At 42.4% G+C, this 16,758-nt stretch overlaps 1 protein-coding gene across 1 annotated transcript in view; it reads left to right on the top strand.

The window, feature by feature from the left end:
- Window positions 1-14,135, top strand: part of LOC115103234 (solute carrier family 25 member 36-A) — a 31,559-nt gene extending 17,424 nt beyond the window's left edge. Inside the window, exons 4-7 of the mRNA XM_029624041.2 lie at window positions 3,102-3,202; window positions 8,966-9,032; window positions 9,549-9,841; window positions 10,077-14,135. Coding sequence (XP_029479901.1) covers window positions 3,102-3,202; window positions 8,966-9,032; window positions 9,549-9,841; window positions 10,077-10,270 — 655 coding nt within the window. The 3' untranslated portion in view covers window positions 10,271-14,135. The remainder of the gene's footprint in view (window positions 1-3,101; window positions 3,203-8,965; window positions 9,033-9,548; window positions 9,842-10,076) is intronic.
- Window positions 14,136-16,758: the final 2,623 nt, after the last annotated feature.

Genomic DNA, 16,758 nt, shown 5'->3' with positions numbered 1-16,758 from the left:
CCATATCAAATTGTGTTGGTCACATACACATATTTAGCAGATGTTATTGCGGGTGTAGCAAAATGCTTGTGTTCCTAGCTCCAACAGTGCAGCAGTATATACACAAATCTAAAAGTAAAAGAATGGAATAAAAAAGATAAGTATTAGATCGCGCAATGTCGGAGTGGCATTGACTAAAATCAAATGTTATGTCACATACACATGGTTAGCAGATGTTAATGTAGCGAAATGCTTGTGCTTCTAGTTCCGACAGTGCAGTAATAAACTTAGCGCGATTAAAAAGAAACGTCCTCTCACTGTAAACTGCAAACTTAACACGTGTAAATATTTGTATGAACTTAAGATTCAACAACTGAGACATAAACTGAACAAGTTCCACAGACATGTGACTAACAGAAATGGAATAATGTGTCCCTGAACAAAGGGGGGGGTTCAAAATCAAAAGTAACAGTCAGTATCTGGTGTGGCCACCAGCTGCATTAAGTACTGCAGTGTATCTCCTCATGGACTGCACCAGATTTGCCAGTTCTTGCTGTGAGATGTTACCCCACTCTTCCACCAAGGCACCTGCAAGTTCCCGGACATTTCTGGGGGGAATGGCCCTAGCCCTCACCTTCCGAACAAACAGATCCCAGACATGCTCAATGGGATTGAGATCCGGGCTTTCTGCTAGCCATGGCAGAACACTGACATTCCTGTCTTGCAGGAAATCACGCACATACCGCGTAGTACGGCTGGTGGCATTGTCATGCTGGAGGGTCATGTCAGGATGAGCCTGCAAGAAGAGTACCACATGAGGGAGGAGATTGCTTGCAATCACAACAAGCTCCGTCCGATGATGCTGTGACACACCGCCCCAGACTATGATGGCCCTTCCACCTCCAAATCGATCCTGCTCCAGAGTACAGGCCTCGGCATAACGCTCATTCCTTCGATGATAAACGCGAATCCGACCATCACCCCTGGTGAGACAAAACCGCGACTCGTCAGTGAAGAGCACTTTTTGCCAGTGACTGTGGGTTTGTGCCCATAAGCGAAGCTGTTGCCGGTGATGTCTGGTGAGGACCTGCCTTACAACAGGCCTACAAGCCCTCAGTCCAGCCTCTCTCAGCCTATTGTGGACAGTCTGAGCACTGACGGAGGGTTTGTGCATTCCTGGTGTAACTCGGGCAGTTGTCGTTGCCATCCTGTACCTGTCCCGCAGGTGTGATGTTCGGATGTACCAATCCTGTCGGACATTGGAATGTATTGCCCTGGCCACATCTGCAGTCCTCATGCCTCCTTGCAGCATGCCTAAGGCACGTTCACGCAGATGAGCGGGGACCCTGGGCATCTTTCCTTTGGTGATTTTTCAGTCACTAGAAAGGCCTCTTTAGTGTCCTAAGTGTTCATAACTGTGACCTTAATTGCCTACCGTCTGTTAGCTATTAGTGTCTTAACGACCGTTCCACAGGTGCATGTTTATTAATTGTTTATGGCTCATTGAACAAGCATGGGAAACATTGTTTAAACTCTTTACAATCTGGGAAGTTATTTGGATTTTTATGTATTATGTTTGAAAGACGGGCTCCTGCAAAAGGGCCATGTCTTTTTTTGCTGAGTTTATCTAACAACTAATCTAACAATCCCCAACAACGACCTAATACACACACATCTAAAGGGGTGAATGAGAATATGTACATGTATACATGTGATATGAGTAATGTAAGATCTGTAAAAATAAAAATACAGTAGAATAGAATACAGTATATACATATGAGATGAGTAAAGCAGTATGTAAACATTTATTAAAATGACTAGTGTTCCATTTATTAAAGTGGCCATTGATTCCAAGTCTATGTATATAGGGCAGTAGCCTCTAAGGTGCAGGGTTGCGTAACTGGGCGGAAGCTGGCTGGTGAAGACTATTTAACAGTCTGGTGGCCTTGAGAGAGAAGCTGTTTTTCAGTCTCTCTGTCCCAGCTTTGATGGGATGATAGCGGGGTGAACAGGCCGTGGCTCAGGTGTTTTGTTGTCCTTGATGATCTTTTTGGCCTTCCTGTGACATCTGGTGCTGTAGGTGTCATGGAGGGCAGGTAGTTTGCCCCCGGTGATGTGTTGGGCAGACCGCACCACCCTCTGGAGAGCCCTGCGGTTGCGGACGGTGCAGTTGCCATACCAGGCGGTGATACAGCCGGACAGGATGCTCTCAATTGTGCATCTGTAACAGTTTTAGTGGCCAAGCCAAATATCTTCAGCCTCCTGAGGTTGAAGAGGAGCTGTTGCACCCTTTTCACCACACTCTGTATGGGTGGACCAATTCAGATTATCATTGATGTGGAAGCTTTCCACCTTCTCCACTGTGGTCCCGTCGATGTGGATAGGCTTGTGCTCTCTGCTGTTTCCTGAAGTCCATGATCAGCTCCTTTGTTTTGTTGACGTTGAGTGAGAGGTTATTTTCCTGGCACCACTCTCCCAGGGCCCTCACCTCCTCTCTGTAGGCTGTCTCGTCATTGTTGGTAATCAAGCCTACTACTGTTGTCTGCCAACTTGATGATTGAGTTGGAGTCGTGTGTGTGACTATGCATTCATGGGTGAACAGTGAGTACAGGAGGGGGCTGAGCACCCACCCTTGTGGGGCCCCTGTGTTGAGGATCAGCGAAGTGGTGTTTCCTACCTTCACCACTTGGGGGCACACCGTCAGGAAGTCCAGGACCCAGTTGCACAGGGCGGAGTTCAGACCCAGGGCCCCAAGCTTAATCATGAGCTTAGAGGGTACTATGGTGTTCAATGCTGAGCTATAGTCAATGAACAACATTCTTTCATAGGTATTCCTCTTGTCCAGATGGGATAGGGCAGTGCGATGGCAATTACATCATCTGTGGATCTATTGGGGGGTAAGCAAGTTGAAGTGGGTCAATTTGGACAGAGGGCATTTGCCTGTGCTTTATACTGTGCAATTTTGCCCCAATCTCACAAAAATGAAAAATGTTCTGTTTGCCATATTGGTATCGACCGTCATGACCCCCAAAAATATAGTTTAACGGTAACGGCTCAGTTACGATATCGTTATTGATTGATTCGCTCTATTAGCTCACATCCATTCCCTCTTGTATCAACAGGGCCATCTACTTTGCATCCTACTCCACTGCCAAAGAGAAGCTGAACGGCGTGTTTGAGCCCGACTCGACGCAGGTCCATATGGTGTCTGCAGGCCTGGCAGGTAACAGTTGTTCCACAAACTCCTCCTCTGCTGTCTATAGCCTGCTTGTCAGTGCAGTTTCTACTGCTTGTTGCTACATTCAAAGTTGACTTGTTTAGACAATTCATTTCCAGCTACTTATTTTATTTTGACTGATTACATAGAGAAGGGGATATGTTAAGTATTTATTTAAAGATATTTTGTTTTTGTTTTTTAAAGTAACTGGCCATATTTGTTTTTTGATTAAATGTTTGTTTTGTACATTTGTATCTTGCGGTATGGGGTGAATGGGGTTTCCTGTTAATTTGAAGATAATTCAATATTTGATTAACATTGCTCTAGCCTCTATCCAGCTAGGTGTTAGACATTGCCACTATATGGGTTGCCTTGTGGACGTTTTCCAGTGTTTTGAATATCAACCACAGATGGTTTGCCCGAAAGCACAATTGAAGACTTTCAGGATCAGTCTCTAGTATAAACCCTACTTTATATCTATAGTGAAAGTGAAGAGGTTATTCTGCCCTTCAATATTGTAGTTCTTAAGTTGTATGTGAAAAAAATAATCTGTGTTCTCTGTCAAAGCACTTGGTAAGAAAAGACAGTGTGAAAAAGACAAAGCACAGAGTTAATTAACACTGTCAGTTACATTTTCTACTACTTCCACTCATATAGTGAACTGCTCTTGTGATTTCACACGGCAAATAGACCCACTGACCCACATTACTGCCTCTGTCCTACAATTCTATACAGCCAACTTGGCAGAGGCCCAACGCTTTAACTACATACAACTACAAGACGTACCACTAGCTAGCTGTCTGTTCCAGCAATAAAATAAATAACATCCTCAAAGTATGGGTTGTGCTTTCCATCCCACCCCCACTTTCCCCAGTTTTTTTCTCTTGAGGCTCTTCGACTCTCTCGAAGGACCCTAAATTGTGTTAACGTACCAGTTTGTTGCTAAACAGTGAGTTTGGCCCTTCAAGCGCTGTCTATGCTGTGTGTGTACAGTAGTAAAGGCCCCAGGGTGCTAACATGTCAGGGCCCTCACTGCGGGAGCCCCCGCCTCGCGGCGACACACCGGCCGGACGCCTCAGGTAGCACTCCATTTCCTTTCACTGGTATGACCATGATGATGCTATTGATGCTAATAATGATGATGCTGGTTATAGGTCACTAGCTGGTTTGCAGCTCTTTCATCACCTTTAACTTCTACATGATTGCACAGTCTTGATACACTGTACCCCTTCCCCCTTTTTTTACCAGTCTGTTTACCCCCCCCCCACCCCCACTGAAGGTACATGAACAATACGCATTTTTAGATGTTTCTTAGTTGGCATATGAAGTGAAATGCTAACCTTGTCACTATTAGGTTTGAGGGTCCTTATTTGGTTCATCGTCATTTACTCTTGAACCGCTGACACCACAGATGTAGGTTATTTAAGTTCAGCGATGTACGTCTGCCCTGTCCACTGTGCTGTAGATATCACTCATATAACATACGTATGTCTATATACAGGATATAGGCTATCGGTGACAACCTAATTCCAGACACTAGAAAATCCCTATGGGATTATGGCACTCCCAAAATGATTTGAAACACCTGAATCCTTTCCCTCAGTTACACATGCAGATATAGAATAATTACCCAAAGATGCTTTTTAGTCAGCATTTTAAAAATTTGATATAGTGCCAGTTCTCCAAGTACAAATTATAGAAACATGCTTACTGACTTTTTCAATTACAGATGTAGAATGAATAGACCATTTTAATTTAGACAACATACACCGAGTATACAAAACATTAAGAACACCTGCTCTTTCAATGACTGACTGACCAGGTGATTCCAGGTGAAAGCTATGATTCCGTATTGATGTCACTTGTTAAATCCACTTCAATCAGTGTAGATGAAGGGGAGGAGACAGGTTAAAGAAGGATTTTTAAGCCCCCAGACAATAAAGACATTGATTGTGTATGTGTGCCATTCAGAGGGTGAATGGGCAAGACAAAAGATTGAAGTGTCTTTGGATGGGGTATGGTGGTAGGTGCCAGGCTGCAACACTGCTGGGTTTTTCACGCTCAACAGTTTCCCGTGTGTATCAAGAATGGTCCATCACCAAAGGACATCCAGCCAACGTGGAACAACTGTGCAATGCTTTCGACATCTTGTAGAGTCCATGCCCTGGCGAATTGAGGCTGTTCTGAGGGCAAAAGGGGGGAGTGCTCAATATTAGGAAGGTGTTCCTAGTGTTTGGTATACTTGGTGTTATTCATAATCATACCCACTACTGGCCTATAAATCACGCCCATTTTGCACAGTCATTCAACTCCCTGAACCCTCTCTATAGGAGTTGAGGAGTGGAGCTAAGAACTGTTCTCCAGCTGCACATCTAAACCATTTTCCCTAGTAAATGTAACACATGAGTATGAGTTGCCACACATACTCATGCCTTCTCTTGAGTTCAACACAACCACAGTTTGCTCAGGACCTAGTGTCTATTTCTGTCCATAGACCTCCTGTATAGACTTGCTAGTTCATGTGGTTAATTTATGCTGGATCAGGACCCCATAGTATGTCAAGAGCCTTGAACTACGTTGTGGACTCTTGACAACCTCGAGCATAATATGTGACCCTCTTTGTGCACAGATATCACATCTATCATATATTTTAAGAGGGACCCCATTCAGCCTAAAGCACACTGCATTATAGCAGAGGTCTAGTGCTGTGCTGTAATAACACTGGAACTAGGTCACGCCATTGAATTAGTTTAGATATGAAACGGCTGACACTCCAGTAATATGTTTCATTTGGGGGAAAAGTTCTATGTATTTGAGACATCTGGCCTCCACACAGTCCTTTGTCTAACATAAAAATGGCATTAATGCTTAACTTTTAGAAGTTGTTCAGGCGATCAGAAACCGATGGGTGGGTCTTGTTGAATTGGCGTATCACAACACTGTTTATCAGAGAGAAACAAATTCTCCACTCAGCGATATTCCGTTTAACTTATTCCGCTTTGGTCCTCTTGAATAATTCAAGAAGGCCAGACTCCATTTAGTTTCCTCATGGCAGCCAATGAGGCCTTCAGCTGAGGCTCACACCATGACGTCGTTCATACAAGGACTTTCTCTTAAGATGTAGGCCTACTGTAGGGCTGAGCTCACCTCATCTGGGAGCTAGCTATTATTGTTCAAATTACATTTACTCAATTCAGTGACTAATTTATAGGGTAGAATTTAATCGGGCACACTTAACAAAGCTTGTCATTTTATAGACTTAAGTCTGCTTGACAAGGTTAGCATTTCAACCCTCGCATTATTTGACCTTTTTTTTTATTGTGACTCTTTCATTGTTGACTTTGTCCCCCATTTTATTTGACCCCATCGTTACTGTTTAGAATCAATAAAAGTGACTGTGGTAATGATGCCATTGGTTGACAATGATTGGCACCTGTAGCATTGTTGAAATATATTTTTTATTATTGTGTACCACACATGTTTATTTGTTTTGTCCTGCACCTAATGAATATACCAGTGGGGTGATGTTCATTTACAACAGATTTGCATGTTTCTTCCCTTACCAAGAACAACATACAGAAAACGTAGGGGAGAGAAACGACACGAGACGGCCTCTTGCATTTTAAAACGGGTGTGGGTTGGGCAAGGTCAAGAGTTTGAGGGTTAGAGTGGGGAGGAAGAGACCCCCCCCCCCCCCCCCCCCCCACACACACACACACCTTTTCTCCTCTCCCATCTTGGTAGGTTTATAAAAGGGTGGGTAAAAATGTGGGAGTGGGGAGGATTCTTAAGTTTATATATAAAAAGGGGGATTTGGGGAGGCTTAGGGGATCTTACCTGTTTATATCAGATTGGGGGAGATGGGGGTGATACCTGTCATCCTATTTTACCTGTTAAAAAATACAGGGATTGGGTAGGATCGGTAGGTTTCCTCTTCATCTATGTAAATAAAGGGAGTTTGTGGGTGGGTTGGTTGGTTGACTGCTGCCTGTGTGTGACTGGTCATTTTAGGGATTTACTGTAGCTTTCACCCCTGCGTGAGGGGGGAGAGCCCCCGCCACCTCAGCCCCCCCATATCTGCAGGCTTCTAGCTGCAGCTGTGAGGCGGAGTAGCTTTGCCCCTACTCTGTGAGTACACGCCATAGACGCTATCTCCTTCTTCTTCTTCAACAGACTTGTCATCCTCTTCATGCAGTTTCCTTAGGACTGTGTCCCTTGATACAGTAGAAGCTCTAGTCGTGCGTACTGTACTGTAGACGTCCCCTGGTTTCTTGTTTAGAGAAAATGCTATGTAGTGATCTAAATGTATGTTGATTTTCAAATGGTCATGTTTTAAATTATGTTCCTGTTTGGAGGTTTAGTATCTTGACCACATCGGTACAGAGCACAAGTGATGTGCAGGATTTACTGTCTGTCTTTTAAAAATGCACACATTATGATCACACTAGAATGACCTGCACCTTACACATTTTTCATATACCTTGTAATGTATATGACATAACACTCCTGTGTGAATTAGCATACTGACTTGTTGCATTGTCAGGAGACTCATTGGTCTCTGTTATTTAAAAAAAAAAAAAATCAAACCCAAATTTAGTACAAGCAACTTATTAATAACACTATTAAACTAGTAAATGTTTTGGTATTCATAAATACACCTAGTTTCCCTGGGAAATAACATCCGCCTACTTGTCCACTTTGTGATTTTTTTTCCCTCTTTGGTCCTCTTGAATAATTCAAGAAGGCCAGACTCCATTTAGTTTCCTCATGGCAGCCAATGAGGCCTTCAGCTGAGGCTCACACCATGACGTCGTTCATACAAGGACTTTCTCTTAAGATGTAGGCCTACTGTAGGGCTGAGCTCACCTCATCTGGGAGCTAGCTACTATTGTTCAAATTACATTTACTCAATTCATTGACTAATTTAAATGGTAGTATTTTATCAGGCACACTTAATCAGAGTGAAGTATAATAATGATGTTCATTGAGGGGGCTGAACAATAGCATAGCACTATGCTATATCATTCTGTAGTGCCTTCCGTGTACATGAGATTCAGGCCCACCTTGTTTATTAACACTAAGGAATAGTATTTATAGTAATTATAGGCTTTATCTTGGTTATATTTGTTGCAACTTGTAAATATGAAGAATGTGGACTGTATCTTTAAGCTGAGTTTTTGCCTGTACTGTAATAACCTTGAGGAATCTAATCAGTCCATATAATACCATTCCTGTGAGGGACAGTCTGCCCTTAACAAAGGTAATCAAGTTTAAATGTTTTAATCTCTGGTACCAGAGCACCAGCGATAAAAGGAAATATTTTACAAGATTGCCTGGTGAAATAGAGGTAAATAAACTGCTCGTAAAAGGCCAATAAACACAGCTTAAAGATGTCAACAAAGCTTACACACACTGCTGCCAGTTGCGAAGGAAATGTTTAGAGTGCACCGGGGTTGTATTTCACAAAACGCAGGATCCATAGGTAGGCCAGCAGTCAGTTCTAACTCTTACTTTTCTAGTTCATAAAGCCAGCTGAAGTTGAATGTCGTTGGGTTACTACTGCAAGTATTGAATCTGTAATATCCTTCCCTATATTCAAGTTGATCTTCCTTTATCATCCAGGAAATACAGTTGTTAGATGGCTGGCTTACTCATTGGTGGTGCTTTGTGAAATACACCCCCCATTGTATATATCTCTGTCCTTGGATAGGCTGAGTCCTTCTCACACAGTCACTCCCCCTGTCTGAACCTCTGAACTCTTCTTCCCAGGGTTCACTGCTATCACGGCGACCAATCCCATCTGGTTGATCAAGACCCGGTTGCAGCTGGATGCCAGGTAAGCACTGAGGAGGGAGGCTGTATCTAGGCCACATGCTGTAAAAGTCTTTGATTCCCCAAAGTCAGAATGCAGCCAATTTTAAATTCCCTAAGCTTTTACGTTAATCCACAGCTGTTTCATATTTTGTTGGTTCTCTAAATACTGTATGTTATGCATTGTCATGTTTATTGTAGCCTAGTGGTTAGAGCGTTGGACTATTAACCGAAAGGTTGCACGATCGAATCCCCGAGCTGACAAATCTGTCGTTCTGCCCCTGAACAAGGCAGTAAACCCACTGTTCACAAGTAGGCCATCATTGTAAATAAGAATTTGTTCTTAACTGACTTGCCTGGTTAAATAGAGGTAAAATAAAATATTGTTTTGATTCATTGTGCTAAGGGAAAAGGTCTTATTCTGAGTACTAGTAGAGCATATTACGTTATTGGATGTTGCGAATCCCTTAACATGTTACTTACTTGCCAAATGTATCCCGTTTAGCTATAAAGACCCCCCCCAAACGTGTTTTTACCACAGGAACCGTGGCGAGAGGCGCATGAATGCGTTTGAGTGTGTGCGGCGGGTCTACCAGGCGGAGGGCTGGCGGGGCTTCTATCGGGGTATGTCTGCCTCGTATGCCGGCATCTCCGAGACTGTCATCCATTTTGTCATCTATGAGAGCATCAAGCGCAAGCTGATGGAGTCCAGGGCCCAGGCCAGCATGGATCAGGACGAGGACGAGTCGGTGAGGGATGCCTCAGACTTTGTGGGCATGATGCTGGCCGCCGCCACCTCCAAGACCTGTGCCACCTCTCTCGCCTACCCCCACGGTATGCATGTTGTATCACCCTTATGGTTATTGTTTGATATATTTGTATTGCCAATGATACACATTTTTAAACTGAATCGGGGTTAATCAGTCTATCCTTTCTCTCCTGCCCTCCCCCTTTCTCTCCTGCCCTCCCCCTTTCCTCACCTGCCCCCCCTTTCTCCCCTCTCTCCTGTCCTCCCCCTTTTCTCTCCTGCCTCCCCCATTTCCTCTCCTCTTCTCTCTTCCCTTTGTAGAGGTGATCCGCACCCGGCTACGAGAGGAGGGCAGCAAGTACCGTTCCTTCTTCCAGACATTACTGACAGTACCTAAGGAGGAGGGCTACCGCGCCCTGTACCGTGGTCTCACCACCCATCTGGTCCGCCAGATCCCCAACACCGCCATCATGATGTCCACCTACGAGATGGTGGTCTACATGCTACAACGCTAGCCCCTCCCCTTCCTGTCTGGAGTACAAGTAGGAAGTGACTGACTTGGTTGGGCATATCTAAGATGGAGACCAAAGGAAAACTGATATGGACCAGAACCAAGAAGAAAGAACAGGAGCCCCCCTACTCCCCATCCAACAACCTCACACCCGAATCCTACAGGCTGACCCTCAAGGGGGCTCTATGGTCTGGGGACAGAGAGAAACAGTTGGGTCAGTCTTTTTATAGAGCCTGTCAAACAGGAGATGTCTCTGAAGGAAAGACGGATATCATGTTGTGGCCTTTAAAGAGTTTTAAGTTTGTCGCTGTGTCTTTTGTAGAATGAAACCAAACTGCTTTAGCCTGTATCGGAAATTACAATCTGAAAGGGAATGCTTGAAAACAATCGATCAAAAACTGGTGTCATAACACTGAACATTACATAAAATTCTCCAGTAGCTGCATTTGATTAAATTAGCGCTTTTTCACTAGGATTTAGCATGTAAGCTAATATTTGAAACAAGCTTAGCATGCTCTGTTTCAGTAACTTAAAACCAAGTTTGGTGGATGGGTATCTTTATTTTCAACTGATTTTTTTCCCCAGATCACTTTTTCAAGCAAGAATTTTGCTAGGACTGTTTGAGTGGGGAGGGGAAAGCTAGCTACTATTGGAAGAGAGGTTTGGAACTCTTTCTTATTGGTCTATTAACTGATTTCAAAGCTCCATCCCACCTAAACAGGCCGAAATTTCAGGTCTCTTCAAACAGCTCTTACACTAAAAGGGCATTATCATCATTTTTACAACTTCACAATATTCCAACCTCCATTGTGTATAAAACACAGTAAAATCATGTTTTTGACTGCACTGGGCCTTTAAAACCTTGTAACAATAAAGCAAACGCCAACCTAGTGTCTTAATAGGGTGTTGGGCCACTACAAGCAACCAAAACCGCTTCAATGCGCTTTGGCATAGATTCTGTCTGGAACTCTATTGAAGGGATGCGACACCATTCTTTCAGGACAAATTTCATAATTTGTTGTTTCGTTGATAGTGGTGGAAAATGTGGTCTCGGGCGTCGCTCCATAATCTCCAATAAGTCTTCAATCAGGTTGAGATCTGGTGACTAACCCCTCTATTTTCCTATGAAACCCCTCTTTTAAAGTCCCTGAGAAAAAACTGGGCATTTTTATACATGACCCTAAGCATGATGGGATGTTAATTGCTTAATTAACTCAAGAACCACACCTGTGTGGATGCACCTGCTTTCAATATACTTTGTATCCATTTACGCAAGTGTTTTCTTTATTTTGGCAGTTACCTGTATATCAAAAGAAAATAGCAAGCAAACCATACATGCACTACAACGAGTTTGTCTTCAAGCATTCCCCTGAAGGTTCGAGTTTCCCGTTATAGTCTGAAGCAATGCATATGGTGCACTGCTGCACAAGACTAGTGATCGCCGATCACAACACATGCCTCACACTTAACCAGTGGTTTATTTGTTTTGAAAGCTGACTATCATTTCAGTGTTTTTGTATAACGGTATTGTTTCTCTGATACTAGTCATTGTGAAGGACCTAGTTGTCTCGTGAATGAACTAGACTTCACTGCCCTAGAAGGGTACCAACATTTAGCAGGTTAGAGATCTATCTATCGGTGTGATGCCGCTACTTGATGATAATTTAAGTGTTGAAGCCAGGTTGTGTCAATGTTTATTTCATCACTACTCCCAACCTGAGTGTTTGCAAGACTCTGTCTGTGACCATAAGTGCGTGCAAGAGAAAGTGTGTGTGTGTTGCTGTGCATTTGACTCCGTTTGTGTATTTTTGTGTGTTTGTGGGGTGAGAGCGAACATCCCTGATATCTGGTAGAGTTCCCTCCACTAAAAGTGAATCATGTATACTGAACAAAAATATAAATGCAACTGATTTGACTGAGTTACAGTTCATATAAGGAAATCAGTCAATTGAAATAAATGTATGAGGCCCTAATCTATGGATTTCACATGACTGGAAATACAGATATGCATCGGTTGGTCAGATACCTTATTAAAAGAAGTGGTCCTCGCAATGGGCCTCAGGATCTTGTCACATTATTTCTGTGCATTCAAATGTTCATTGATCAAATGCAATTGTGTTCGTTGACATCAGCAAACGGCTCACCCACACAACGCCATACACGTGGTCTGCGGTTGTGAGGCTGATTGGACGTGCTGCTAAATTCTCTAAAATGACGGAGGTGGTTTATGGTAGAGAAATTATCTGGCAACATGTGGGCATTCCTGCAGTCAACATGCCAATTGCACACTCCCTCAAAATCTGAGACATCTGTGGCATTGTGTTTGACAAAATGGCACATGTTAGAGTGGCCTTTTATTGTCCCCAGCAAAAGATGCACCTGTGTAATGATCATGCTGTTTAATCAGCTTCTAGATATGCCACAGATGTCAGGTGGATAGATTCTTTGTGCACAACATTTTAGAGAAATAAGATTTTTTGTATGGAACATTTCTGGGATCTTTTATTTCACCTAATGAAACATGGGACCAACACTTTACATATTATATTTTTGTTCAGTGTAGATCATTAAGGTTAGGAGCAAGGCTGAGCTACTGTACATTTGTGGTCCATCCCAGCTCCTACACCCGAGCCCTGCCTTACCAATGGCTTCCAACTCAACATTTATGACCTTTTGGGTCTTGTGCTTAACATTCTTGTGTGTGTGTGGGACATTTTAATCTTGTATTATAAGAATAGTGTTACTGTTTATGCAAAAACTGTATTTTGCTCAACAGTTCCCATTGCAGATATTGTACAGTTGTACTTAATCTTGCAAAGGATTTTCATTTGTGTGTGTTGATATAGTACATGTTTATGCATATCAACTATTGTGTATATTTAGCTTAGATCCATGTATTATACTGCAGTTCAGTTGCAAATGATTTGTTTTGTTTGTGTACTATTGTCAAGATATTTTAACCTGTTGCAACATGGTGTGTTGACATTTTTATTTTGTTAAAGTTGTATATTATAATATTGTATTTAATTTGACATCATGTAAGGCTTGATGCTGAAAGATGGCCTTTAATTTTATGGCATTCATAAAATAATTGGATTTGGTGTAAAATACTTAATTTTTTGTTTTGTTTTTACCCTGTTTGCTATCCATAGTAACCTCCATATCTAAGTGTGTAGACTGCTACAACATCCTATCAGCTCTTAACATTATAGTCATTCAGTAGACGCTCTTATCCAGAGTGATTTTACAGGAGCAATGAGGGTTAAGTGCCTTTGTTCCAAATTCTCAATCAGGCATTTCAATAAAAACAGATGGGGTTCAATCTTACTGAACATTTCTATTATTGTAGTGTCAATATGACAAGATTGTTTTGGCATTCAAGTTGCCCTGAAGTAGTTTTAAACTGATTCTGGATTCCTGATTTTAAATACTTTTCGGCAGTGCAGAGGTTACATGGGATTATGATGCGTATAATTTAGATGGATGTAAATATCCTTCTGTACATGGAAGCTTTCAAGCACAGTGTCTTTATCTACAATAGTTGCTCATTTTCTCATGCCAATTTCAACTTGTTTCCTTTCCACTGAAATACTGTATTAAAACCGCAATGTGAATGAACATACTGGAGTCTTTTTCCCACAGACTACAGCGTAGGTGTAATCGTTACTGTCAGCGCCCTGATAGTCATACGGACTTGAATAACTAGTGTACAAAGGAATATCATTTTCACAAACCAACAACAGTTCCATGAACAATCAACTGTGATGTATTTTGTTGTAGAGCATAGGCTTGCATATAAATGACTGTCCTGTTCTGCTTTCAATTCAAGACTCTGTTGTATTGGAAATAAAACACTATACAGGCCATCAGATCTGCAGTATCATGAGCTGTCTTTCTCCACAGAGTCTTGGGTGATGGTGTATACAAAGACAACTGGGATCTCGGGGGAAAAAATGTAGTCATGACATCGGTGATCTTCAGGTCGGAAAGTCAGGAACCCTAGAAAGAGGCCCAAGTTTCTTAGTTGGATGACGGTTCCAAGTGATTTGTTGTATCCATGTTTTTTCCTGAAACATATATTTTTCTCAGATGCTTGATGACTCAATATTTAAAGGAGAAATACGGTAACTTGAGGTCAAATCTTTCAAAATGTGTAAATAGAAAAATGGATTACTAGTGATCTCATTTATTTCAAATGTTTTGTTTAGACTCTGCCATCAGCCTGTATCTGAAATGCCATTTGATCTCACCTGTTTGCTGTTGGTTAACGTGGTCTTTACTTTGCCGCCTATATCATCATCCCTCCTTTTTGTTCAACAGTTGATAAAACCCAAATTGTAACTCAAATGGCTTGCTTGTTAATTTATTTATATATATATAAATGGCCTAGAAGCAAAGCAAAGGCCATGTTTGTTCAGGCAATTTTACTATGGACTTTCTTGACTGCTGTTGTGTTGGCTATTTTATGCTGAGCCTGTTTTACACTGTAGGACATTGTACCACAAGGTGTCAGCAAAGGCAAAGCCAACGTACGTACTGCCTACATCCCATTAAACCATAAACTCCAGTGGCGCTCTGTCGCCATAACTAGATGCAAGGAGGTACGTTTCCAACCTGACCGATGGGAAGTGTCATCCAAACAACATGAGGTCCTGAAAATCTATTGATTAGTCGAGCTACAATTTTAGTCTCCTCAAAGCAATACAAAGGCATTGATGTCCTGTTTTTGGTCTTTGTGAGAAAATTTGAAGAACTCACAATTGTGACCATAAGTAACTTGGGTAGTAGACCATGTAGCCAACAATAAATCGGAGTAATAACAGTAATTACCTTGCAACGTTGTGGGTTAAATGTATACGTAGGTAGCTTTATAATAAACATGACAGTTACAGAGGCTCTAACATGGACGCTTTCACCAATCTTACCTTGCGAGGTAGGTTAATAGAAAGCGATTCCATAGCCTTTGTCATTAGAGTTGATGGTATGTGAATTATGTTGTATAAAATCCCATCAAACATTGAGTAGCCTACCTATATTCTATTAAAAAAAAAATCTACAGTCGGATTGTATAATTAATCGGGTCTGAGTGGGTGTGGTATGCTTGGATACAACCCTTAGCTGTGGTATATTGGCCATATACCACAAACCCCCAGGGTGCCTTATTGCTATTATAAACTGGTTACCAACGTAATTAGAGCAGTAAAAATAAATGTTTTGTCATACACGTGGTATACTGTCTATTATAAACTGGGTGGTTTGAGCCCTGAATGCTGATTGGCTGACAGCTGTGGTTATCAGACCGTATACCATGTATTTTTATTGCTCTAATTACATTGGTAACCAGTTTATAATAGCAATAAGTCACCCTGGGGGTTTGTGGTATATGGCCAATATACCACAGCTAAGGGCTGTATCCAGACACTGCTATGCGTCGTGCATAAGAGCAGCCCTTAGCCATGGTATATTGGCCATATACCACACCCCCTCGTGCCTTATTGCTTAATTATAAACTGGGTGGTTGACAGACGCGGTATATCAGACCATATACCACGGGTATGACAAAACATTTATTTTTACTGTTGTAATTACATTGGTAACCCGTTTATAATAGCAATAAAGCACCTCAGGGGTTTGTGATATATGGCCAATATACCATGGCTAAGGGCTGTATCCAGGCACTCTGCGTTGCATCGTGCTAAGAACTGCCCTTAGCCGTGGTATATTGGCCATATACAGTGGGGAGAACAAGTATTTGATACACTGCCGATTTTGCAGGTTTTCATTTATTCTGTTCATCTTCCTTTTGAGTTAGAGAGTCAAAGCAACTCTGGATCTAAACTCATCAAAAAAAGAAACGTCCCCTCACTGTCAACTTCATTTATTTTCAGCAAACTTAACATGTGTAAATATTTGTATGAACATAACAAGATTCAACAACTGAGACAAAAACTGAAAAAGTTCCACAGACATGTGACTAACAGAAATGGAATAATGTGTCCCTGAACAAAGGGGGAGTCAAAATCAAAAGTTACATTCAGTATCTGATGGTGCCACCAGCTGCATTAAGTACTGCAGTGCATCTCCTCCTCATGGACTGTACCAGATTTGCCAGTTATTGCTGTGAGATGTTACCCTACTCTTCCACCAAGGCACCTGCAAGTTCCCGGACATTTTTTGGGGGAATGGCTCTAGCCCTCACCCTCCGATCCAACAGGTCCCAGACATGCTCAATGGGATTGAGATCCGGGCTCTTCGCTGGCCATGGCAGAACACTGAAATTCCTGTCTTGCAGGAAATCACGCACAGACCGAGCAGTATGGCTGGTGGCATTGTCATGCCAGGATGAGCCTGCAGGAAGTGTACCACATGAGGGAGGATGATGTCTTCCCTGTAACGCACAGCGTTGAGATTGCTCAGTCCGATGATGTTGTGACACACCACCCCAGACCATGACGGACCCTCCACCTCCAAATCGATCCCGCTCCAGAGTAC

This window comes from Oncorhynchus nerka, linkage group LG20 (genome assembly GCF_034236695.1).
Source record: "Oncorhynchus nerka isolate Pitt River linkage group LG20, Oner_Uvic_2.0, whole genome shotgun sequence".
Classification (NCBI taxonomy): Eukaryota; Metazoa; Chordata; class Actinopteri; order Salmoniformes; family Salmonidae; genus Oncorhynchus; species Oncorhynchus nerka.
This window is presented reverse-complemented; position numbering and strand designations above follow the sequence as displayed.